Raw genomic sequence first — 27,817 nt, 5'->3', positions numbered from 1 at the left:
TTGATGTGTCCCAGTTGCCCTCCCAACAGAGGGGTAAACCCACGCGCACACGCCCATCCAGTAAACTTTCTGCGCAGGCGCACTGGGTCCGTACACGACCTGCCAATTACTCTGCCCGGTTCCAGCCCATTTCCATTTCCATCTCTCTCTCTCTCTCTCTCGGTCGCTTTCACTGTCTGAAGGGCTGGGGGGACTGACTGCACGCGGACGTTTACTCAGAGACAGCAGTGGCGAGGTGCTCGGGTCTCAGCGCGCGTGCTCTCCTCTGCTCCTGGACTTTCATGGCTGTGCGCTGAACTGGACGTTTGGTTTCGATTCAGGACGGATGGCGCGAAGAAGGAGAAAAAGTGTTCGGATGATCCGCCGCTCGTCGCGCCTCTGCCGCAGGTCTGTCCGCTCTGAGAGCGCCTCTTTCTCCATGTGCGCTTTGGCTGCTGGAGGCGCGATACTTGTGCGCGTAAACGGTGGCCGACCTGTGCGTAAAGAACAGGTTAACAGAAAAAACCCACTCAGTTTCCAGATAATGCGATGGTTAAATAGGATAGGCTGCTTTAACCGGTTGGTGTGGTCATTTGCACCTAACCCTCGCGACTCCTAGGCTCATAATAAGTAAATGGACCGAACTACGTCGTGATCACTCATATTTCATTCATCATTCATTCCAGTCTGTTGAGACATGTTTGTAAATGGGAATTCCACCGATTTTCAGAATTCCTGCATTATTAAATGGTTAAGATGTGGTAAAGAAACTTACAGAGTCAGAATTGTTCACAACGGTGGTGATGGGAACCAGACGTCTGACGGCTTAATGCTTTAAAAGCTCCCTCACACAAAGCTGTTATATGAAATGGTTATAAATGCCATGCCTGATATCTGAGACATTGTTTTATGATGGTTTGGGAGGAAAAACGGTGAAAATATGTATTTTTTTATTCATTCATGGTGCAGGGTGTTATAAGCCAATGTAGTCTCCAAAGAAAATTTTCATATTTACTGCTTCTTTACCATCATAAACAGTAAAACTCAGGAGACACGTGTAGATTCACTGGCTATATAAATATAAATATATATATATATATATATATATATATATATATATAGTTAATTATCCTATGACCATCATTGTGACCATCAAGTTTCTCTAGTATAAGCCTTTTCACATCAAACCACTCTGAATGACTTTGTTTACAGCTCAACCACTGAATTAAGCAGAACTTGGTGGAAAAATTGGTGGAATTTACCTTTAATATTTTTTTTATTTAAAAAAAAAAAAGCCTTGCTGTAAAACCGGGTAATTCAATTCTGCTACAGTGGTATCTGAAGACATGACAGCACAAATATCCTTGACTAATCTTTTTCAGTGTATCTAACAATAGGTTATGTTATATTTTCCAGAGAAGATGAAGAGGCTGGGTGGGGGGTAGCTTAACTGGCATTCTTACTCGATCAACTCCTAATCGGATTAGATGGGGAATGTTTCAATATTACCCCCCAAAGAGCACGCCGTTTCATTCACTGCTCAAAGTTTAAGAACTTAAGCTTTAGAGAAGGATCAAGAAGGTCAAGGAGTCGAGAAGGAAAGTCAGAGTAAAATACTGGACATTGAGTTTGGGCGGTCAACTGGATTTGCCAACACATCTAACAGAGCGTAAACTGAGCTTTTACTTTTATAGTCTCTTAGACACTCATACTGAAGGTCCTGATTGAATTACACTGTTAAATATTAAAGTGGTAAAACTGACAAAACAACCCCAAAACCAAATGAACTGGATTGCACTGGGTTGTGGAAGCAGTTTCCACTGCGTTTCCTGTGAAATATCTGCCTCTTCTGTGCAGCATTGCAGTTTAATGATGGATGAATCCTCTTCAACAGGAAAACACACACACACACACACACACACACACACACACACAATCACAATCCCATCAGAAGAGTGTTAAACCCAGATGTGTGCAGACTGTAAAAAGGGAGAAAATGTTGTTTCAGCTGAAAAAGCAGCCACAGTGACCTGGTTGCCTGTAAAAAGTAGTTTTCTTTATTTAAATGCGCATCATTTCCACACTAGCCTCACTGTGATCAGCCTTAGTTTCGCCTCCAGCTGATGTGCTTTGGGTAGTAACTGTGTAAATGTAATACATACATATCACTGCTGTTGGTTCAAAACCTTGTATGTTCAAAATGAGAACTTTACAGGAGAAGGAAAAAACTTACTTTACTTTTAATGCAAGTCAATGGAACCAGACGTTTTCCCAAGTCATTTTGGCTTGTTTCTTTTGGTCTGTTCATCATGGAATTTACGCATGATGTAAAGGGCAACAGGCTCTTTCATATTATGCCAAAAACTGAAAAATGGAGATACAAGGTATTTTTCCGACAGCAGCGATCTTCTCATGGAAATGATGTACACATTCGTATCTACAGTCTTAAAAAAGATGGTTCTTCAAGAGCTCTTTTATAAAGGGAATTGGTGGTTCTGTGTTGTATATGGATCTATAGCTTTTTATTTATTATTATTATTATTATTATTCTATACAGCACCAAAAGGGGTTCTGCTAGTGTTAAAAGCTTGGCATTGCTATAATACCAGAACCTTTTTGGTGCTGAATAGAAACACTGGGCCTCATTCACCACATCATCACCTAGAGCCGGACATTCACCAGTGTTGTCTAACATGGGATTTGTTCTTAGGTCCGAACCCAGTCTACACACACTGGCCAGCACAGAGGAGCGAACAGGTCTGTGTTTTAAGAAAACACCGTGAATGTCCCAGAATTTTTCCTAGGACTTTTCCTTTTCTCAAGAACAAATTTAAGAAAAACTTAGGAAGTTATGCGTGAACGAGGCCCGCTGTCTTAACCTTGATGTGTCCCTTTTTCAGCGTGGAGTTCACTGCGTTAGCCTGCGCTAACAACAACAACACAAACATGTTCGGCTAGTGGAACTAACGCGAAAATGTCGGCTCGACAGAAGAGAAGCAGTTATTATAACACAAAAAAACATTATTTTACACTCAAATCTGCGCTAAAGCTCTCTGTTAATGTCAAAAATGCTCGTTTTTTGACCACAACCGTTGCTTACCTCCGACCGTTAGTAGGTGTCCGGTTGCTAGGCGACCTCTGGAGACCCCTCATTCTCCCGATAGCGTTGTGAGTTTTATTCCCACCCGTTTTCGGACTAACTCCGCCTTCTGCGCTAGGATTGGCTTGCAGTTCCCGCTCCTCCGGACTAATAGCCAATCCAAACACAGGAGGCGGAAGGCACGAAACAGTCCTCGCGCTGGAGGCGTCCCAATACGGGTGGACGAAGAGTGTCAGGGCTGCTGGTGTGAGCGGCATCCCCGCAGCCTGTGGCTCGCTTTGGTGAAAAATGGTCGGAAATGCCTTTCTCCACCGGTTTGGCCTGCAGGAAACCGTCAGCTACAGATCTAAATTTGGGAAGGTGACGACAGCAGTTGAGAAAGGAACTGGAGGAACTTCCAAACCACCCACACAGGAGAAACCGCAAACATTAGGCCTACGGATTACGGGAGAGTGTCGAGTCTAAAAGACGTTTTACTTTTTATTAAGACCAACAACACAATGTTAAACCGAAACCGCTGTCAGAGGCTGTCAGTGCATTCAGATGTTAGGTCAGGACCAGATTCAACAATGGCTCGTCAAAATATGAACCATTAGTCCTATTCAAGCTAGGTTCTTGTAGTTAAATTACACTGGTTAACCAGTGGAACATTTGACCTGCGACAGGACGGTCATCAGCCCAGACTCTGCTCTATCTGACTGAAGATAGCCTAAAACCACTGGGATTAAGAAGTGCATTAACTAAGAGTTCCTGAGCTCACTCTGAATAAACCTCCGGTCTGATCAGAAATGGGTGACAGACGCTATGATGCAGTGTCACTTCTATACCATGCTGTTCTGAGAGACTAGCGGTCCCCCAGCAATAATATAATGATAAAAAATATGGGAGGACTTTCATTTTTTGAGCTTGAACCTAGGCCTGTAGCTGCATTAGAAAACTTATAGTTCAGACAAGCTAATCCTGAAGAGGTCTGTTGTCCTTATTACATTTATGACATTTGTATGAACTCACCTCTTTTCGTACACCCTAACAAGCTTTAGCAGTGTTAAATCACAATCCTCACAACTACAGCGGCGTCCAAAAGTCATATTTAAGTATTAGTGCATTCCCAAGCAACGAAAGTGAATAAAGAAGTGGGTTCGTGTCAGTGAGAGCTATCTTGAAGCAGTGCTCTATCACTCACACAACATGGCGAACTGATGATACTGACAAACTTTTTGTCATGTGCAGACCATAAAGGATAGTTTAAAACTCAAACTTTAAAGAAATAATGATTTGACATTTATCGCGACATGTATCGATATCGATATCGACCAGTATGAATTTTATTTATAGTGATAACATTTTTGGCCATATCGCCTCTACTGGCGCAAAAATATCATCATTGTCCCAGATTTCACATATCAGTGGAGTCCCTAAAATTAGGTGCCGAGTCATTTAGCTTCGCTGGCTGTGAGGCTGTGAGTGGTGGTGAGTGAGTAATGCTTTCAGCCTCCCTCCCTGTCCTGAGGCCTGCTGCACCACTCACTTTACTGTTTTGCCCACTTCAAGCCACCTGATTCAACTCACTGGATCATTATCACATATTTTATGAGTTTAATTAGGTGTATTGGAGCAGACAGTGTGCTAAAAAGTGCACTGCTGTGGCTGTTCAGGGCTGGGAGGGGATGTTGGCTTTGAGATCTATACTGACATTCTGAACCAACACCCAGGCCTAAATGCTGTTTAAATGAAAGTTATAAATCACTGTGTAATAAACTCCAAGAGTGAATACTGATCCTTTTTCAAATGTATTCCTTATTTTCTGTCAGTGTCCGTTGTTACATACGCTTCCTCTTGCTAGGAACTGATCTTGTCCTGCTCTGTCCGCATTGCTGCCAGGTTGGACAAGCTTTACAGAATACTGACGAACACCCAATTCAATGTAATGAGAAATTGTAATATAATGTGAACTTTCCAGTTTACTACAGTCGTATGCAAAATTTGAACACCCCCAGTTAAATGACACATTTTACTGATTTTCTAAGAGATAATAAGTGAACACCTCCTCTACAGCAGGGGTCTCAAACTCAACCATTAAAAAGGCCATATTAAAAAAATCAAAGGAAATCTGTGGGTTTCTGTTTCATTTTTTCCCGAACCAGCCACTGTTTATTCAAAATATGCCCAGCAAAATAGGCGCTTAATACTTGGCACTTTTCATTAATTTAATTTTTCATTAAGAGACTTTAACATATAGTAAAACAACTTATATTAAACGTGCTGTATTGTTGCACAGGACCCTTTTATATGTTAAATTTGTTACATTTATGAATGAAACAGTAATGTGGTGCGATGATGATGATGATGAGCACTGTGATAGTGGGTGTTTGGTAAGACTAGATTAAAATGAACATAACAGCAGACTGAGCTCAGCTCAGCTCCAACTCCAGAAGGGATCCACGTGTAAGCTCTCATTCACACGCTGCAGCAAAAAAAAAAGGAAAAGCTAAAGTGTGTTTCTCAGTCATTTTTGTGTTCGTTCTGCTGTTGACATTATAGTTTTGATTTCATTTTAGTAATAACTGTCTGTTAACTGTAATAACACTGATCCACAGAGGATGCAGTAACTTATTTTCACTGAAAATCAACAAAACTTTTCAGTGTGGGTGCCCAAACTTTTACATATGACTGTATGTCTTGTTGTCTGTGTCAAAGTGGGGATAAACTGGACAGGCTGGGATTTACACCATATTACTGTTTGGTCAGTTTCATAAAATTAAAACTGACATCCCGTCTTTCACACGCCTGCAAAATAGGTCTTATTTAAGACCAGTAAGACTCTCTAAATGCAGACGTTTTAAATCTCTGAAGCTCTGAATTGGCCTCATGATATTAAGATGGCCTGACTTTTATTTTTTTATGGAATTGAAATTTTTTTCAACATTCTTTAAAGCTTGTCCAACATCACCACGATTGCTGTGAAAGGATAGGATTGTGGGCGGAGCTTGGACAGACAAATTGAACTACAGTTTCAGCAGTAAGGCAACCTAACCTTCGACCTGCCGCATACAGTAATGAGCATAAACAACCTTATTTACCTCCTACGTTCATTGGCTGGAATTTTATTCTTTGCGTGAAAGTATTCCTAGTGGGATTATTTTCCACAGTCCAGTATTTATCAGCACAGTGTTCAGTAACAGGTGCATTTCAACGACAGTGATGCTCTGAGCAATATTGGTGCAATATTAATCAAACAAGGATAGTTTGAACACAAGCAATAGTGTCTTAAAACAATAATAATTTATTATTTAAGTAGTATTTAATAAAATAATTTAAGTAGTAGTTTATTTACTATGCAGTGCAGACGTCAGCCATCACAAAGAAAATGAAATAAAAAATAAGTACATTTGCAGTGTGGAGATTTAGAGGAAGGTTTTATGGGTTTGCTTGGATTGTGAGAAGAAAACAAGGCTGAACTTGGTGGGAAAATATCTCTGCAGATTTCTTTGAAAAGCTGAAAACAAGTCTTCAGAAAAGAATGCAAGCTGTAATAAATGCAAACTCGACTAATGAAGTACTGAAAACTTTGATCCATTATTTAGTTGCTGAGGCTCCTGTGTAATTTTCTGTTAACTGTATGTTTTCTGCTTTTTTCTTCCGCTGAAAAATGAATAACTTGAAAAATAATGATGAAGGACTTAATAGCTGTTTTGACTGGATACTAAGGTTATTAAAGTGCTTAACGAATATAAATGCAAACAAAATATATTGCTATTGAAATAAAGAGAGAGTCATATCTATCAAATCACATGGATCCTGTCAGTAATATTCCCCGCTGTGATAATCCAGCCTTATAAACTGTTGGATTGTTGCTTTTAGAGGTTTATGTGTCTGTGCCTGTTTGTGTGTGAGTGGGTGAGAACGCCTCAAGGCTTTTCAGCGGAGCTCAAATTCATAGATGCACTCTCAAGCAGAGGCGTTTAGTCACACTCAGAGAAGGTGACACACGTTTTGACTCAACACAGTACCAAAGTGTGTAGTCACACAAACAGTAATGTCCAAAGAGAGGACTTCAGACATGAGCTTACTCACAATATCAGAACACAGACCCTCACAGGTCGTTCCTGATAAACACAGAGACATGAGACCTTATTACACAGACGCCTGATTATACAAGCCAAACAGGCAGACATGAGGGAACAGTCATGGATGATACTGTGATATTTTATGGGGATGATGCAGACCTGTTTTTTAATCTCTGATAGTTATTGAGCAGGTATACAGAAAACGTATCACACTAGAGCATATGATGAGAAACGTCAGTATTGTCACACTGTACCTATTGCTATCAGATTATTGTTGGAAAAATAATATATAAGAATATGAAGATATTGATCTCAGATATTTGGGCCCAGTTTTGTCAAGTTTCCCACAGCAAGAGTACTGACCTGCAGTATTGTGGAAAAGTCAGGAGCCACCTGTCCTTTGTTTAATTTCTAGTCCAAAAAAGCACAACTTTTTCATTTTTCAGTGTTACAAAACGCAGAAAACATATACACAGAATACTCAACAACTAAATATAATATCCACTTTGTTGGTATTTGGTGTGTCCACTCTTTGCCTTTATCAAAACGTGAGACTCACTTTGAGTTTGTCAAAGAAATCTATAGGGATATTTTTTCACACCTCTAAAGTTCAGTCCTAGAAGTTGGTGGCATTTATTACTTCTCACAGTTTAATATTACAGGGTGTTGCAAAAAGATTAATCCAATGAATCCAAAGCACCATATTTGAACCCCAGCGTGTAAAGTCCTGTATTGTCTCTATTGTCCATGTATTGTAAACTGTTCAGTAACTACTACAAACCTAAGAAGCTATGCAGTTGTGAGACTGAAGAATTGCAGTAGGTAATCAAATCCAGGTTTATAGGGTAAAACTATTTCACAAAAACGTGTGCAGAATTGAAAATTAGGAGATTGTAATTCTAGCGATACATAGCTTGCTATTTATAAGTCTTATTGGTCTTATTAAGGCTACATTAAGGCTAAATTAGAGCTGTTGTTAAGACTGGACATACTTTTCTTGATTTACTTTATATTACAGTACAAGCTGTTCTGAGATATTTTGTACGGAGACCTTCTGGTGACATCCCTTATAAATAAAAATAATGCTTGTCCGTGCCTTATTAACGCATGGGAATGAGATCCTAATGCGTGGCTGCGACTTACTGAGGCATGGAAATTAGATAATTAAGTCATGGTCATGGCTTAGTAAGGCATGGACACAAGACCACACAGTAGGATCTCATTCCCACACCTTACTAAGTTGTGGCCATGACTTAACTACCTTGTTCCCTCACCTTACTAAGTAGTGGCCATGCATTATTTTTATTTATACAGGGAGCTGGAGCCTATCCCAGCTGTCATTGGGTGGAAGGCAGGATAAATACACCCAAAAGAACAAAAAACAAAAAGAACAAAAAACTGGACTAAATTTTTACTCGAGTTTAGCGCCATTTGTTTTATATCCAGGGAAGAATCATGAGAAGTAAAGGCCTCAGACGTACAAACACACACTTACAGAACACACAGAGACACACACCTACAGACCCCAGCATTAAGATGGGACACACACACGGAACTGCACACAATTAGGCTCGGAGGATTTAGCAGTCTGTAGAACACGATAGCGTCATCACCACAACAAGTCTGTACAACATTTGAACTGTCATAAAATCATCACTCAGGCTGCTCAGGGGCCCTCAAGACACACGCAAACAGATCAACACACATTGTGTCTGGTGCGATTGAAGTCAGCTGAGTATGTCAGTCTGTTGTAGAGATCACACTAAAACGTCTGCGCCTGCTCTGCTCAGGCATTTTGGGCTTATGGATGCACGTCTTACTGCTGCTGTGACGTGCACCGCTTCATTGTGTGTATGCGTGTGATAATTTGGCGTGGCGTAGTCCGTTGAACAGTGCACTGTAGAAACAGTGCCTTCTCCCTCTACTCTCTCATTTACGTTCCAGGAGTGTTTATGGATTTGCAGGAAATGTGCTATTATAAAAAGGGTTGGCTCCCAGGAAAATTCCTCTTATGAGCTTTGATTTGAACAATGGGCTTCATTTCCCCGACCTGCACAGGGTTTAAAGTGATAACACCCTCTTTCATGTTCTGATGAGCATTATGTAACAATGCTACTGGCCAGCTTGGCTCGTAAGCCAGAATAACGCTATCTAATGTTGTGTGCATGTGCAAAAGAGTGCCCTCTGGTGGTTATTATCGTCGCTGTTGTAACAAACCTTTGTCAGAACTGTTTTTTTTAAAAAGCATTTTTAGCTTTTAAAGTTTTCTCTTTCTGTAATTAATTTCCTCCTTTTCCACACTACCTCCATATATTACATATTGTGCTTATCGTGTCCCAACTCCCTCATAAAAAACAATACAGTACTGTACAGTACAGTAAATAGATGTACAGACTACACAAAGTCTCAGAGACTATTTTTTCTCTTAGGGGATGTTTTTCACACATTCTATCATATATAAATATTATATATATTATATATAACAATTACTTAACAAGGTTATAGTTTGTTATTTATTACTGTATAGACAATTAGACAATATATAATACTAAAGATAAGAAATACAAATACATATAAACATAAATAGATAATAATACATAACATATATTGCACATGTATTTACATCATTGTTCATGGCATATATACACACACACACACATACACACACACACACACACACATGCATATAAAACCTGTTTCTTCCTTAAGATTCTGATCTTAGTTCTGAATGTACAAGCTTATACTTTAATACATGTCAAAAGAATCACATTTAAGTCAGTTTAAAGCCAAATGCATTAAAACATTCATTTAAACTAACTTTTGAAAGATTTCTAATGTCCTTTAAGTCAACTAAACGTTTTTTCTTCCGCTGATGGTTTAACTCAGCTGAGTGTTCTTCTCCGCAGGATGTGTGCGTGAGCTGTAGGCAGGGCCGAGGCTGCTGATGGAGCTCAGGCCGAACTGCAGCGCTGAGTGTGAGGCAGGATCCTGCTTCATTCATCCTGCAGTCAGCAATCCGCACAGCTGGGACATTCTGCTGAGACTCTGCACTCTCTCAACGGTGATCACATTCATTCATACAAACATGCCTAGATACTAATTAAAAGTTTGGAAGCACTTATTAAATGACTGTCTTATTTTATTTACAGTAACAGTTCATACAATGTAGTAGAGCTGTGACAATATGCATGATGTTTAGTTTTTTCATTATTGCTACATTGTGAGATGTTGCACATTGTGAACTGAGTACAGTTAGAGTTCATACTTTAAAACGTGTGACATCAGGAACGGCTTCTGTAGCTTTTCGAAATGTCTAGCAGGGAGAGCAAACTTGGGCTGGAACAAGCAAAGTCATCCACACATTCATCTGCTGTTTAGGAACAGTTTACTTTTCCTAATCGAGTGCAATAATGATGGGTGATGAGTAGATTGAATGTGCCGAATACCTCAAATATTGCTTTATGAAGACATCATCCAAATGTGTCAGTCACCAGAGTAAGGGGAAAACACGCTGATGTGAGCTTCTTATTTGCCAGTTTCTTATTTATATATTATTTTCTACCTTCAGTGGAGCAGGCTGGTAATTTCTACTCTATTTAAGGTGGAACGGGTCATTTGAATAAGAAGCTGGTGAATAAGAAGTCAGCTTCAGCCTCTTGGATAAAACACAAGATGCAAGCAGCCGCTCAGTTTTCATTCTGAACCGGCTCCACAGGGAAGTTTCTAGCTTCCAGTTTGCACCAGAACTCGGATGTAGACAATCCTGGATTCAGCAGTTTGCCAGGAGTAACTTAGCCATGTTAGAAAATCCCCTCTGGTCCTTCGTCAGTGGTCTCAGGACACTGTCCACAGGACACTCTTGGCTGGATACTTTTGGTTGGTGGACTATTCTTAGTCCAGCAGTGACACTGAGGTGTGTAAAAACTCCAGCAGCACTGCTGTGTCTGATCTACTCAGACCAGCACAACACACACTAACACACCACCACCACTTAAGTGCTACTGCAGTGCTGAGAATGATCCACCACCCAAATAGTACCTGCTCTGTATCATGACCAACAAAGAACAGGGTTAAAGGGGGTGACAAAGCAAGCGAAGAACTTGTAGAAATACAAAGTGCACCTATATGGTGAGTGGAGCTGACTAAATGGACAATGAGTGTAGATTTAAGCAAGTGTATGTACTGAAGTGGATGGTCAGTTACTCTTATTATAATGTTATTCTTGAGCTTTTATGCCTTAATTAATCATTATAGAATTTTTTACAGCTTCTGCTATCAATACTAATATCATATTACTGGTTTTATATTATTGAAAGTGTTGATTCAAATTGATTAATCATTGCAAACCTTTGAACAGCGGTGCACATTTGTCTATGCACCCACTCAGGTTACAACCTCATAAAAAATTTGCATTGAAGATTTGATTATGCGTCTGTGTAGTGGACATCATAAATGCAGGTGGGGTGCTCAATGCTTAGTGTATGTTTATGTGTGTAGAGGTTGGTGGAGGTGCAGAGCAGGTCTCTGTCTCCAGTTCTTTGTGCCGTGGTCTGGATGCTGCTCTCCTGCGGGATCCTGTTGGCCCTCCTCTTCCTCATCTTCACCCTCCGCTACAAAAACAATAGGTACAGAACACTCACACGTCTCTTCCTCTCGATCTGTGTCTCTCCGTCTCTGTTTAGCAGATGCTGTTCAGCCTCTTTAAGACATTTGAGCTTATTTTTGTGCTTATTTTGGAACACATTTCAAGTCTCTTTTTATAGACCTACTCGTTAGCTTAAACTTCTGAATTGAGAAAGCACAGCAGTAGCATGTTAGGATAATTGTATATATGTATCTGCAGCCAAATTGCTTTTGTATTACTGAAAACATTGTTTCCAAACTTTTGAATGGCAGCATGTCATTGATTACTCTTGTATTACTTGTTTATTACTTGATTACTTGTTTATCAGGATTGTGAAGATGTCCAGCCCCAATCTGAACGCGCTCACTCTGTTTGGGAGCATACTGACCTACACTAGTGGGTTCCTGTTCGCCATAGACGACAGATCACCCTTACAGACAGCAGGGCCGAGAGCTGTGCTGCAGGTACGTCTCTCACGCGCTGTCATGCACTCATATTCACACACATGTACCTACACCTGAACGGGCACACACTCAGGCAAAAGTTTGCACACCCCTGTTCAAATGGCATGTTGTTGATTTTCTACGTGAAAATAAGTTTAACGCGTTCTCTACAGAGAACACAGTAAATGTGCATTCGAATGTGCTCTGTGTCTACCGGTTCATTCCTACGGTTCTCTCAACTCAGGATGATAAGAAGGTGGCAGAAGAGCTTTGAATGAACTTTTTAAATATTGTACATCAAACTTCTCCTCTTCGTTTTAATAAAGAAATGATTACGTACAGTTGGCAAAAGTTTAGGCACCCCCGCAAGTTGGTCATGTGAAAATAAGTGAACACATCATGTACAGAGATCAAACCTCTACACATTTTAATGCATCATTTCTGTGAATCAACTGATTTTTACATTTTGGGAAAAATTAAACACTAAGGCCCAATCCCATTTCACCCCTTGGCCCTAACACTTAGCCCTAGCCCTCCGTTTGGCACGTTCACGTCTAGGGGTAGGGTTGTCCCAATTGTTGGGATGGAGGGGTAGGTTGAAGTGTTGGGGCAGTTCGGCCCTTCAAACGGAGATTTTTCAGAGACGCACTACAAACGCAGGGTTATGAGAAAATTCCCAGAATGCCCTGCGAATCATCGGCATGATGGCTGCACAAGCGACCAAAGAGATGCATAAATACGAGTATTTCTCTGTTAAAAAGCCGTTGTGTTGTAAGAACCGTCGTAATAGCGTTTTACGGTCATTTCCTTCATAACACACATAAAAATCGTTAGTAATGTGCTCATGTCTCGGTCACTACTGGGCGAATTTCCCCGTTCCACCTTAAATGGCGGAGCAGTTACGCTCTGGTACCTGAGGTTGCCTCACCATTTAAGGTGGAACGGGAAATCGATCATGAAGCTGGTGATCAGAAGCTAAGTTCAGCTTCATATCACTGAAGAATTCTCGGTGGTGATAATAATTAATTGCCCCCCTGTTTGAAGGTGGATGATGCCCTAAATGTATTTAAGCAGTGAGGAGCTGAACTTTCCCCTCCTCTGCTGTCACTGCAGGCCGACAGGGTCGCCTACAGAGCAGCGCTAGTAGCTGTTAATGAAGTCATGCAGTTTCTTGTTTGTGCTCTTTTTTTAATCAGTGACTTGTTTTCTCGATTGATGCGTAAACCTGAAGTTGTGAATGAATTGTGAATGAATTTCAGTCTCCTTAGGATAAACGGCAAATGTCAGTGTGATGTACCACTATAGGTGTAGTCTGGAGACACAACAGGAAAAGGATTATTTTTCCAGGCTATTTTAAATAGGATTCACCTGTCCTGTTATGTGACACACAAGTGAGATCACCGCAGCTGGAGATGGCGTATTGGAAATGGCCGGAAAACCTCGTCTCGTCTGTTTACGTAAAAGTCACTGACAACAACTGATAACGTATCCGAAATTGTGAGCTAAAATGTGCGTAAAAATGAAATATTTAGGTGTGTTCAGTGTAGAGCATGTGCACTTATTTTCACCTAGAAAGTCAACAAAATGTAAAACTGGGATTGTCTTTTTGTGTATTATTGTATGTTCAAAAAAATTATTATAATGAATCATTGCTCTGATTTTTTAAGGTTCAATCAACTTGATAAAACTCAAACTTTTATGGATTTTTAAAGTGTTGAGAGTCAAGAAATGTTGATAAAAGATTACAGACAAACAATAATTTTGCCTTTTAAATTATGCAGTATGATGAATTGTGCTTAATATGGCCAGACACATGAACCAACAATTCAGGAAAGTTCATGTGGCATGATTGACTGTATGTCCTGTATTTATCCGACTGTGCGTCTGTATAAGCTGCCAGGTCAGTTTTCATAGGTAAACACAGGAAAGGCCTTTGGCCAGCTGTGATGAGTTTATCAGGGATTAGATTAGTTTCAGTTTCTGCATGTCAAACTCAGACAGGCTAACATTACGTGGTCAGACTGAGGAGCAGTAATCATAAACTCTGAATTATATCTTATCATAATTGTTTCTCTTATAGTGGGTGGGGGTAGACTGATAGTCTCTTGGCTATTCAAGAGATCATTAGGGTTAATGGCTGTTGTCATTGTACCTTTAACAAATCAACAAACATATTTAATACATAGGTAATATAGGGAGAACTTGATGAGGGAATTTTATATTCAGTCTGCCTGCAATGATGTTCTGTCTCTCTGTGTGTATCAGGTGAGGATCTGGACTCTGTGTATTGGCAGTTCTCTGGTGTTTGGACCAATTCTGGGCAAAACATGGCGTCTATACAGGGTCTTCACTCAGCGCGTACCAGACAAGAGAGTGGTGAGTTACACTCAGGCCAAGTCAAAATGTCAAAGTCTCAGCCCTGTCGCAGATTTTCCTATTTAAAGGAGGAGGGGCGCAATTTCTCTGGGGACATGGTGTAGGGGGGCCTAAAATCTTTAAAAAATAATGAACTTCCAGGGTATTTTTCCAGGGTATATTTTGATTTATCCCTCTGAGTTTACATGACCAAATTGCAAGGCAAATTATTCAGTAACTGCATGAAATAAATGTAAATTTGTATTTATTTATTTAGTGAAAGTTCACCTCAAATTATCAGTAAATGTTTTTTTATGATCTACACATGTTGCTATATGCTTACAATTTACTGCCGAAAGCCAAAAATCTTAGACACTCTTTGTTTTATTTTATAGAAGTAATTTTTACAGAGCAGATCACTAAAGAGACGCTGTATGTTTATAGTTTATAGCCCAGATTTGTGGAAAAATGGGTCGACTTTCAGTAGAAAAAAATTGTGAGTTCAGCTTCTTTTACTATAAGGGTTTAAAATCACCCGTCTATTTGACTGGAAAGAAGACAGTTACTGCCTCATATAACACCCACCATTTCAATATAGCTTGTGAAATATGAAACTTATGAAGAATTGTGCATTTTGGAACCACCGGTGGTCTCAAAGTTGAAGAGGTTAAAAAAATGATTAAAAGATACAGAGAAAGTGACATTCAACTATGTAAGACCTAGTAGACCACCAAAACTGTCCCCATCAGATAAGCAGCATTTAAAGCTTTCTTCTATGAGCGAGAAGAGAAAATCAAGTTCCACTCTTACTTCAGATCTGAAAAAGATCCACAGGTGTTTCTATCCAGCCTTCCACTGTGAGAGGACAACTCAGCACAATGGGTCTGAAAGGATGTGTAGCTGTCAAGAAGTTTTTATTGAAACAGAAATAGACAAAAAAGTTTGCCTTTTTCTTGAGTTTGGTCTCCTGTGTTTCAGATCATTCGAGATATTCAGCTCATGGGTTTGGTGGCTCTGTTGATTCTGGTGGATGTGGTGGTTCTAACTGCATGGGGCCTGACGGACCCCATCAAGTGTTCCCGATCAGTCAGCGCTGTGGTCAAGGTACTGCACTGTTCATCCACAGTTATAACTGCTGAGAAGCTCCCATAAATAAGATTCCAAATGATGTCAGTAGGAGGACAGAACAATCTCATGGTCTTTGGTATGGAAACACTCTTTCCGCCCCCTGCTGGTGAAGCCCTGCGTTGCCCTGTGCAAGAATGTCCATTTTAGAGTGGGCTGGATTTTCGTGCCGATGCAAAATGAAAAGGAAATTCATGTCTGCTGTATCTAGTTGTAATAGTGTCAAAATCAAAGATAAATCTGTAAATGCTGGTTTGCTTTGTATGCCATCATGTAAGCAATGTTATGTTTTATGTCTTTTTTTTTTTCCTCATACATTAGGTAGCAGAGTTTGATGTGCATTACTCCTTGTCTCAGCTGGACTCCTGCTCCTCTCACTACTCAGACCTGTGGGTCATTCTCCTCTCTGCAGTCAAGGTAACCATGTAAGCCTGCACTGTATGTCCAAACGTTTGTAGACACCTGTACATCCAACCTTTGCTCCGAAATCATGTGTATTAATCGTGAGCTTGTCCCTTTTTGCTGCAGTAACAGCCTCTACTCTTCTGTGAAGGCTTTGCACTAGATATAGGAACATTCTGCCACAAGAGCGTTAGTGAGGTCAAGTACTGATGCCGGATGATTAGTTCTGGACCAAAAAAGTCACATCAGCTCATCTCAAATGTATTGGCTGGAGCTCCATCACTCCAGAGAATGCAGTTCCACTGCCCCACAGCCCAGTGTTGGGGGGCTTTATACCCCTTTATCTTACGCAATTGAGTGCCTGTGGCAGCAGTGGGTGCACCGTGAAGTAGACTTCACCAATTAGCATGAGTGCCTGGATATTTGTGGACACATAAGTCATGTGATCGTAATAATTAGTGAACTTTCCTTTAGGGCAGCCTGCTGTTGTATGGCACATACCTGGCTGGACTGACCAGCAACGTAAGCCTGCCTCCAGTCAACCAATCTCTGACCATCATGGCAGCGGTGTGTATGGTTACGATGTCCACAGCTGTGGCTGTACCGGTCTCTTGCTACCTCTATGCATGGCCAAACCTGGTCTACAGCGTGGTGTCTGGAGCCATCTTCATCTGCACCACTGCCATTAACTGCCTACTGTTCGTTCCTCAGGTAAGCAATGTGCAGGTATCTGTGCTTGGAACAGTCGTCTGTTATCACACTGCAAACAGTTTGATAATGAAAACAATGGACACCATTATTTCTTTACAAAGGGTGGTAAAATTGCATCAGTACAAGCAAGGTGAAGATTCAGCTGTGCTGATTTTGGAACATTAGCCTGCTAGCGCCCCTGTGTGGTTTCTGATTTCCATATTTTTGGGCTAACAGCAATGCAAATTAATTTTTTGGCCATTCTAGATTAAACACTGTCATTTGAAAGGCATTCCATGTTTTGTTTGAAGCTTGTAAAAGACAATAACATGTATTTTACCTTGTATGTATAAGTTTTACAGTCACCCTTTCAGTAAAGAGTCCTGATATAGAGCTGCCGCTGTTTTCCATTACTTGTAGGCTGCTGATTATGTTCATAGTCAGTGACGTATCTAGAACTTCCAAAAGTCCTAGAGTGATGTTTTTGCTGTCAAGATTGGGCACTGGAAATCAAAATGTGATTGGTTGATTCAATGACACTTTCTAATTATACTGGAATTTAATCCGAGCCATTAGGCCTTCAGTTCAACCTCTGGAGGAATAACCATTGGGAGTGGTTGCTTGGCTACCTCGGTACCCTGGAGGAGAATTTGGAGGGTTTCCATTGGACCTTTCAAGAATTTGTCCTTTTTGTTTCCAAGCAAAACAAACAGTAAAACAAGAGTAGTACTATGATACTTGCAGTGTTAAAATACCAACATGATTCTGTTGAATAAAAATTAACTAAAAAATACACAGAGGAATGTTTTAGTTTCCAGAAATCATTAGGTCTTCTATGAAGGCCTAGAAAGCCCCAAGGGTTCTCCATTGGAATCACAAAAAAGTAATCAAATTTTGGTGCAAACTTAGATGTACTGAATTTTTAAGACTCTTAATAGAACAAAATCAGTTTTTATCATTAATAAATCTTACTATGAATAATGCTAATATTTTTCTGTAGTGAGAGCGATGATGCTGCTTCTTTGCCCGTAAAATGTGCTTATAAACTTTGGCTCAAACTTTGTCCACATCTTCTGCCTATTGATTTTGCCCCTTGAGTAAAAAGAATGAGTTGTGGCATTATCAATCAATAAAGCCAGCTTAAGAGGTGGTGACTCAGCACCCAACATCAAAGCTGTGTATCCAGACGTCCGTGTCAGTGTGAGGAGGACATTGCAGGTCTCAGCTCTTTGACAGAGTGGATCTTGGCTGATATCACTGCAGCACAGCTTTTGAAGATAGTCTTTGTCCTGGCTACTGATAAACAAGTGTCTGGCAAATGGTCAATAACCGGAATTCCATTCAGAGCAGACAGCACTGCGCCAGTATGCTCTTCAGATAGATGCTTAACCTCCAAGGTGTGCTGAAATAAGACCCATGCTTCCCCTACCATGGCACAACCACCCTGAAAAAGAGCAGATATGCTTAACTGAACAGAATATGATGAGCTACACTGCCAAAAATCTCAGCAAATGGAATCATTTAAAACCATAAACGTACCCAGTGGTGGACGAAGTACACAAACCATGTACTTGAGTTAAAGTAGAGACACCTGAGGTAACACATTACTCTAGTAAAAGTAGAAGTTCCTCACTTTAGAACTCTACTTGAGTAAAAGTACAAAAGTATTTGCCTTCAAATGTACTTAAGTATCGAAAGTAAAAGTACTAAAAGATTAATTATGACTCTAATGACCTGCTACCATTTTTATAACAAGAATCTTGCTTTACTAACTCATTTCAGGTGAAAATCCTCCAGCGTCTCTCTTGGTAAACCAGTCTTTTAATAGAACGTCATTAATTAGTGACGCTGACGTCTATTAAAATGATCATAAGCACAAAACACTGAAGGTAAACAGTTTCCATCAGGGAGAACCGAGTGGCTCTGAAATCACTTTCACACACAAGCAAAGTTTCAGTTTAAGATTTATTTACAACTTAGTTCCAAGTTTAAGTTGAATAAAAACTGGCTTTAAACTCAGGATCACAGATGAGCTTCCTTTACTATGTTGATCTGTCGGCCTCTGTTCATAAACATAAACCAGCCCAAACTAATTTACTATAAAATGAAATGGTGTTTGTAGAAATTCAGAAAAAACATCAGTCACAACTGCATGTGTGGACATATTTCTATATTGTGGTCTGTATTGTGGTGGATATTTGACTTTGAAATGTAGTGAAGTGAAAGTAAAAAAGTCACCCAAAATTGAAAAACTTCAGTAAAGTACAGATACATGAAAAAACTACTTAAGTACAGTAACGGAATACATTTACTTAGTTACTGTCCACCACTGAACGCACCTAATATTTCTCATTATGAGATTCTAAGCATAGGATAATTATAGGATTATTCTGTTCGTACCTGTTTCTAGACATTTTGCTTGTTTTAATCTAGTGACATTATCTGATTTCATAGGCAGATAAATTTGCTTGTTTCAAGCATTGTTTCTTAGCAAAAAAGAGCAAAATTATTTTTAAACTTTATAATAACAGGCATAAGAATATGCATTAATTACAGGTAACATTTGAATTATTAACCATTTACTTACATACATATTGTTATTTTTTGTTTTGTAGGAATCTAATCATTAATCATTGTTTATTAATGATGATTTAGTTACGTGATACTCTTAACTAGGGGTGGGAATTTCTAGGCACCTCATGAATTACCATTCAGAGGCTGTGATGCAATTATAAAACGATTATCGATTCTTCTTTTTTTCTATACAGGATTTCTATTTTCTCACTGTTTGAAAACTTGGTACTTTTAAAGTAAAGTGTGTGCCATTTGGCTAAAGGCTGAATTTTGTCCAAACAGTGAGCCTTCTTACTTGAAGGCCAGGGACAAAGTCTAAGGCCCAATTCCATTTCTTCTTTTTACCCCTACCCCTTTTTTTCGAGTGTCACCCTAACCCCTTGGAACCATTGCTTTATTAACAGCTATTGGCTCCTCTGTAAGCGACCCAGCCCATCTTTGGTGATAGCAGAGGAGAGTAAAGTTCAGCAACCTCACTGCTGGGCTTTAGGGCATCATATGCTTTTATAGAGGGGCTATAAGACAATTATTTATTATCACCCACCCCTACTTCTTGGGTGATATGAAGCTGAAGTCAGCTATTCACCAGGTTCACAAGGCTCAGATTATCCCCTTCCACCTTAATGGGTGTAGCAGTTACATTCTGGCACTTCAGGCGTCAATACTGCTAGGCTATTTAAGGTGGAACGGGAGACATTAGCATGCTATTAGCTAAACTAAGATAATACAATGGTTTTCGTAATTTTTTAATAGAGAAAATTCTCACATCTGTGAGTTTCTTGGTCACTGGCGCAGCCATCTTCCGTTTTTTTTTCCTCATAACCCTCTGATTAGAGTGAGCCTCCGAAAAATCTCTGTTTGGAGGGCCATGTAGCCGCAACACTTCGCCCTGCCCCTCTATCTCAACAAAAATAGGAGCGCTAAGGGCTATGTGGTAGGGTCAAGGGGTGAATTGTGTGCATGTTGATAGTGTTCAACCTTATTCATGGCTAAAGTTGAAGCACACCAATTGAAATCACAAGAGCAAGAGCTTGCGTGATGAATCATGCACATCCGCACAAGCCTTTGAACAGTTTAACTCAGCAAGAAAAAGGGACCACCAACGTAAGCAGTAAGAAATTGGTGTGCCTGAGATGGAGATGAGTCCCAACTTTCTTTTTGCCACTGATATAAGCGAGACTGTATGTTTATGATAAACTTAACTCTCCTTATTCTGTGTCCTTCCAGTTGACCCAGTGGAGGCAGTTTGAAGAAGAGGTGAATCCTCACCCCAGCCAGATGGCCAAGTACTTCAGCAGTCCAAGCAAGAGTCTGCGCTCCATGTACAGCGAAGACGAAATTTACTATCTGCTCGGAGAAAATGACTCCATGAAGAGGCTAATTAGTGAGGTATGAGCGGTTTTCACATTGCTCACATGTGTGTCGTTGTGCTCATCAAAAACAGCAGGTCGACCCAAATCTTCACTCATAGATCTTCCCTCCTGCAGAGTTCACTTCCAGCCATAATCAAACACACCTGGCTCTAATATTCCTGATGTGCTTTAGGAACATAATTAGTGGTAACATGTGAGTTAGAGTTCTGTTGGGCTGTATCTTCAGGGGGGCAGAGAACATACATTATGTCCCAGTGTATATAAACTGGAATGCTGTGTGTATATACAGGAATGCTATGCATGAAAGGGCCATGTTATCCATGTGGCTCACCCTCTATAGAGGTAAATGCCCTCAAGTGGACATTCTGCGCTTTAATCTGTTAGTTGCTGGTTATTCAAATCCAGCTTTCTAGATTCCAGAGCTAAAACAGCAGAAACTGGCCAGTGAATACATACAACTCAGGGCTGGGAGTCACTCCCATATAGAGGCTTGGATTCCAAGCATTTGAGACTTGGTACTTGACTCCAAAGCTTCGGACTAGATTCCATATAGTGCCATTCAAGTTTGTCTGCACCCGCTCACATAGACATTTCACTTTATGAGAAATGTGTCCTTACACATTAACACATCAATTCAGCTGTTTCATACTTTACATAAAGTGGGTAGCAAAGTTAAATGTAATATTTGTAGCAAAACAGTGGCTGACAGTCACATGATGCTGCCAGTACTGAAGGGGTAAACAGAGGAGAATCAGGAGAGGTTACAGTTTAGCTATAAACCATTGGTCATCTAATCATTTGGCTGGCATTAGCTCTCCAAATTAGGGCTTTGATTGGGCCTGAACTTTTTTGTCTGAACTCAAAAACAGCTTCATAATTTTCTGTCTGAGCCCGACACTTGAGTCCGAACGTGACCCAACCCAAACCTCATTATGGTGAGTCTGAAACTGACCCAAGCATAACTGACCTAAACTGGCCAGACATCACTCGAAATGCCAAATTAAACCTGACAGGATAGCACCTGTAACCTTGTAGAGACTAGATAGGCTGTCATTAATGTACATTTAAAACAGTATAAAATAATATGCTGTAATAAAACATTCAGCTGTCCAAAATAAAGTATAAATGCTGTTATAATGATTGTATTCATCAAATTATGATTATGAACAGCATGTTAAATATTTTTTAATCTGATAACTTTCCATATTGTGCTCCTCTCATGCTTTATGGTGCTGAGAGGTGGTACCTTCACCTGTTTTCTTCCTCTTTCCTGAATCATTGACCCCAGTGTGGACTAAAGCAGGAGGGAAATACATGGTAAAATCTGATAAAACAGGGAGGCGGGCTGTGAGAACCTGAATGTGAAATATGAACCTGACCTGAGTCTGATATACGTTTGAGAAATGATGTCCGAACCTGACATGACCCAACAGCTCAAATATTTCAAGCTCCACTCCAAAATGCCTTACTAAAATCCAATAGGTCATATAATTAAGCTGTGTTGCTAAGAACAAATGAGATGTCAGCTCATTGACGTTGATATGTCAAGATTGATTGTCACTTAAAACATAAACTTTTTAACTTCATCATTGAAAATATTATTGTGTGGCACTGACTTTATGAAAGCTAACAGGTCTAACTAACCTGCATGGCATCGTCATAGTACAGTTTCCTGTCATTTTATTATGTGTACATTCTCGTACAGCTCTTAAGAGCTTCTTTTAGTGAGGATGATAATACCTTGAGCTCTGAGATTAGTGGTTTCTCAAAGCTCCTGAACCAGGATTCCAGAGGTGGGTGTAAGGAGCGCTTTGCTATGCGTCACTGACCCATATTTAAGGCGCAGCCCTTTTGTTTTACATTTCCTCAAGGCCCAGCTTTGTGACTTCATATCCTGTTAAAGCATTTCCTTCCTCATTTATTCACTTGCAGTGATCTTTATCTATTCAAGGTGCTTTTGCTATTTTTTAAAGGCTCACATGTTTATGGAGACCAGAGAGTATATCTCAGAAGAAAATTGCTGATCTACAATCAGCTTTTGGCTTGAACACATTTCTAATGAACAGTTCTCATGTGGACAGGAGGGAACTGATCCTAGATCATGCCATATTTGTTGGCAGTGCTTTTTGCCATTGGTTCCCAAACCTGGTCCTGGACCCTATCTCTGCACATTTCAGTGTTCCAACACGCCTATTTCATGTCAGAAATGGCCTTCTTTGGAGTTTGATTTTTTAGGTTAGGAAAACCACTAAAATATAAAGGTGGATGGACTCCAGGACCAGGACTGGGAACTATTCTTGGTCCCAGGTGTGAATTATTAATATCTTTGTTCTCCAATTTCCAGAAAAATGCAGTAATAGACAGCCTCCAAGAGCAGGTGAACAATGCCAAGGACAAACTGCTGAAGCTGATGTCTGGAAGCCACCTGCAGGACGAAGGAGAAATGGACTCATCCACAACCAACCTCAACTCCTGCTCCACCCAGACCACAGTGGTACCTGCTGAACCTCCTCCTTCTCCTCTCAGAGACTCAGACACTTCTCCTTCAGCTCTCTCCCCTCCACCATATGTGCCTCCACCCTCACTTCCTTCTGAACCTTCTTTGGTACCCTTGTATCAGGCACTTCCTGGAAGTTCATTAGCAGCCGATGCAGCTACTTCTGTGCCTTCCCCACCTCCTCGCAGTCCAGACGGAGCTTCACAGAACTCACAGGTTGGCCACTTTAAGCTTGAGTGTGAAAGTTTGACAAGGAACACAGATGAGGCACAGCAAAATGTAAACACAATCACACCTGTGGAGCCTGGACCTTCAGTAACAGTAAACATGGCATCCAATTCACCTGTTAGCCTGAGTAACTTGCAGGGTTCCACAGCCCTGTGCCCTGCTTGGGCCAGTGTGCCTCAAGGCGATGCAGCAGAGTCCACTGTGTCATCAGGGGTAGCAGAGGTAGGTCGCCAGGGTTTCGTGAGCAGCGAGCAACTGCAGGAGATTCTTCGGGACCTGAGTGTAAATGCTGTGAGCACCTCGCTCCGATCACCCTGTGGAGTGAGGAGACCGTCTAATCCTGCTCGTGATGACCTAAATGCCCTCATCACTTTCTCTCCCCTCTCTCCTCTTTCCCCTCGATCTCCCTTGCACTTCTACTTCCCCAGCATCTCTCCGTACATGATGCGAAAGCGTAGGCCTCCCTTCCACACCTCCAGAACAGGCCCTCCTCCTTACTATTACCCAGGCTCAGCACCCCCTGGCTGCAGGAGGGGATCAGCACCACCCAGTCAAGAGAGACTGAAGGAGCATGACTCCAAAACAGCTTCGTCAAACGTGAATCAGCATCCAGACTCAAATAATGACCAGAGTGAGGGAGATGAGGAAGGTAATGGGGCCAAAGGGGCGAGGTCACAGCATGAGTCACGGTCGGGCAGGAGAGGTCCAAGACGAGCCCATAGAAGGTCTTCCTCTGTGAGACATCCCAGAAGTCCTTTGGCAGGGCATGTGGAAGACACTAGAGCCACAGATCCATACAGCTACTCAGACTCAGAGTCCAGCAGCTCAGAGGACTACTGCTACTACCACCGACCCTACTGCGAAGCCTGTCTGCAGAACCCCTACGCTTCCAGCGGCAGCAGCAGCACCTCCGAAACCTCAGACAGTGAATTTGAGGAGCTTTACCGCTCCTCTCATCCTGTGGTCAACTTCAAAGAGGACCTCAAACCCACTTTCGTCTGAGCAGAAGGGGATAAATGAAACTATGTGGAGAGCTGGTGTCTGTGATAATCAAACTACTATAAATGATTTTGAATCAAAACAATGCAACAAATATGGCACTGAAGACATTCATGCTACAGGTCAAAAGATAGGAAAGCAACACTAACTTTGTAAAAAAAAAAGTCAGGTTTTCAAGAAATAACAAACAATATAATGTATTAACACAGAGCAGCTGAATGTTTTTGTTAAAATTCTGCACCCATCTTCACCTTTCGCTTTAGAAGAAAATGCCACAGATTTCTTTCAAAATATCTGCACAGTTTAATTTTGGAGATATGACTTGAAATGATTTGATATGAAATGGTAGAGAAACTTTCCAGTTTGGATTTCTCTACAGGGGTGGTGACAGGAACCAGGGGTCTTGATGTCTGCAATGCAAACATTGCCATTTTATTTACTATCCAAAATAGCCAGTGAACCAACACAGCCCTTCTGAATTTTTATATTAATGTTAAATGTTTTATAGTTTAATGTATTATATATCCCTGCGATGGACTGGTGACCTGTCCAGGGTGTATCCTGCCTTCCGCCCGAAGACTGCTGGGATAGGCTCCAGCACCCCCCCCCCACCCCCCCACCCCCGCAACCCTTACGGAGAAGCGGCTTAGAAAATGGATGGATGGATGGATGGATGTATTATATATGTAAATCTAAAGAATTTTATCTCTATTTTGCCTTATACTGTCTTCCATTTGCCCCTCAACCATCAACAGATGAAAAAATATCAATATAATAATATATATAATAATATATAAACCTTATCTCAAATGTCTCAGACATCAGGCAACATGTTCATAACTATTTAAGAACTTACTGTAATGTAGCTTTTAGAGGAAGTAAATGCTTTAGACTTTTAAATCTTCACCTTTTAATTGGGCAGAAACATCTGTAAAATCTATGGAATTCCTTTAAACTAGACGTCAAAAAGGTTGTGTTGTGCTTGTTGTTGGAAGATTGACTTAATTTGAATATGTTAATTATTTTTGAAACAAACATAATTTCTTGCTTCTTTGCTTTTGGTCTGTGTATATATCAAAGAACAGTTAAGTTACTGTAATTTACTGTAAATCTGGATGGCCTACGTGTTTGAATGAGATGAGAAGATGCATCAAGCTTAAGCTTTGCTGCACTGCCTCTGTAGCTGCTCCCTAATTGTCTGGCAGCTTGGCCCTGGCATGACTCAGCGCAAATGATGCACCATTACCCATAGTGCATTGGGCCATAAAGTGATGATATGGTGGCCATCCTCACCCTCATGTCTCATTTGCATAGCTGTGATACAACGAGCTGGTTCTGCAGTAAAGGGAGAGAGAGCCAACAGCAAGGTCATCTTAGGTCATTATAGGGAGAAAAGGGCACTTGTTTACATTTTATTCCTTTTAAAAGTGAGTTGCTCGTGAGCCTTCTGTTCCAACACATTCATTTATATTGTGGATGTGTGTATGTGGGTGCATTTACCACGAACTGCTGTAATTATGGTTATATTACTGTAATGAAATGCCTTGTGACTGAATTGAATAGCTCTTAATGATGCATGTTTTGTGAAGAAGAATCACTTTTAATCATCGTAAACTTTGCAACTTTGTTGTACATGAAAAAAGGCATGTTTTTGCTGATGCATCACTCTAAGTTTGTTTGAATGTGAGCCATTTCAGCATGTTATGTTCTGCTTACATAAATGAGGAAAGGCAACTGTATTTATGACTATGCTTATCATGTTGAAGAAACCAAATGGACAATTGAATCACCTCATTTGTTTATGCTCAAAGATCAAATTCTAGTTTGTTTTTCATTTCTATTTATTTGACACTAGTTTGAATGTGAGGTTATTCTGTAGATAAACTGTGTGCATTTTAATATTTATCTAATTTAACATTGTTTTTAAAGTTGCTGGATGCCTCAAGTGTTTTCTTGTTTATGGTAAACTGAATTGCTATTTTTATTCATCTGTATTTTAGCCTTTTCATTCTATTTGTTTTGATACTGTTTAGTTCACTTTCAAATATAGGCCATCATCTCATAGTATCTGTTTATTACTCTTAGAATGTTTACTGAAGAAAAAATGATACAAACCTGAATTTTAATCTTCACCTCGTAATGTGGAACTGTGTATTGTGGTCTGACAATGTCCATTACTAATGGGCCCCAAAAGAAAAACGACACAGTCCAGATTGTTGCCAGCATAAAGTTCAAAGGCCAGGGTCTGTCATGGTATGGGGGTGTATTAGTGCCCATGACATGGCTAAAGGCACCTTTGACACTGAAAGATACATACTTTGAAGCATTATATGCTGCCTTCTAGATGATGTCTTTTTCAGAGACATACAGGCTTATTTCAACATGACACTCCAAACCACATTCTGCATTGAATGTGGTTGTGTAATCAGAGAGTGTGGGTGGTAGACTGGATTGTCTGCAGTTCAGATCTGTATCTCTTTCAAAATATATTGCACAGTATGAATTGCAAAATATGCCCTTGACCAGTTGTGAAAGTTGTATAACAGAAGAATATAAAACACTTAAAATTGGATTAGTTGGTATCTTCAGTCCCCAAAATGATTATTAAGTGCTTTTAAAATAAAAAGATGTGTAACACAGAGGTAAATATGTTCTCTAAGTTTTTTGTTTGTTGCAGGCGTTACATTTGGTTTGAGGACATATTTAAAAAAAAGAACAATAAATTTCATAAGATAAAACATCAAATACAGTGTTTTTGTACTTTTTTTTTTTTTTTACTCATTTTGTACTTTTTACTTAATGCAGGACAAACTGTATTGATACATGAGGTTTGTAAATCACTGTTTTCCAGTTCCGGGCTCATATTACAGTAGAGCATCTGCCCTGCACTGGAGTGTTTTCCCTGCTTGAACCCACATTATTTAATACATCAACTAATACTCCAACCTTTCACAACTGAATCCGTTACATTCTGTAAAATATAATAAAGGTCAGCTAATTGAAAATACCAGTATACATGTCCATTCTGAGGGCAGATTGAGTATAGACCACTAGAAAGATGAACTTTGATGGGTTTGTGTTTGTTTGGAAGGAGGGATTTTATTGGTGCCCAAGGATATGTTTGCATAAGGAAAAGAGGAAACCTGCATTAGATAAGCGTGACTGGTTCCATTCGAGATGCAGGCCGTTTTTGTTGAACATAACCAGTAAGACGTACTGTGAATAAAAAGATTCACTTTTATAACCACAACAAAGTCTTGCACTCTTGAAATAGCACATATGGGAAGAATGAGATGTGCATCATGCTTCTTTTCAGAGTTATAGGTATGGCCATAAACATGCTGCAGGGAAATCTAACGGA

At 40.2% G+C, this 27,817-nt stretch overlaps 1 protein-coding gene across 1 annotated transcript; it reads left to right on the top strand.

Annotated features, from left to right (window-relative positions):
- The first annotated feature begins 172 nt into the window (after positions 1–172).
- gpr156 (G protein-coupled receptor 156) lies at positions 173–24,982 on the top strand. The gene is made up of 10 exons (XM_017713461.2): positions 173–387; positions 10,053–10,207; positions 11,644–11,771; positions 12,099–12,234; positions 14,479–14,589; positions 15,547–15,672; positions 16,015–16,110; positions 16,570–16,806; positions 20,587–20,748; positions 23,077–24,982. Exons 2-10 carry the CDS (start codon positions 10,091–10,093, stop codon positions 24,457–24,459), a joined length of 2,496 nt encoding a protein of 831 aa, XP_017568950.1. The 5' UTR covers positions 173–387; positions 10,053–10,090; the 3' UTR covers positions 24,460–24,982.
- The last annotated feature ends 2,835 nt before the right edge of the window (positions 24,983–27,817 follow it).

The sequence above is a fragment of the Pygocentrus nattereri genome, chromosome 6 (assembly GCF_015220715.1).
Source record: "Pygocentrus nattereri isolate fPygNat1 chromosome 6, fPygNat1.pri, whole genome shotgun sequence".
Lineage (NCBI taxonomy): Eukaryota > Metazoa > Chordata > Actinopteri > Characiformes > Serrasalmidae > Pygocentrus > Pygocentrus nattereri.
The sequence above is the reverse complement of the archived record's forward strand: the minus strand, read 5'-3'. Positions and strand labels throughout refer to the sequence as shown.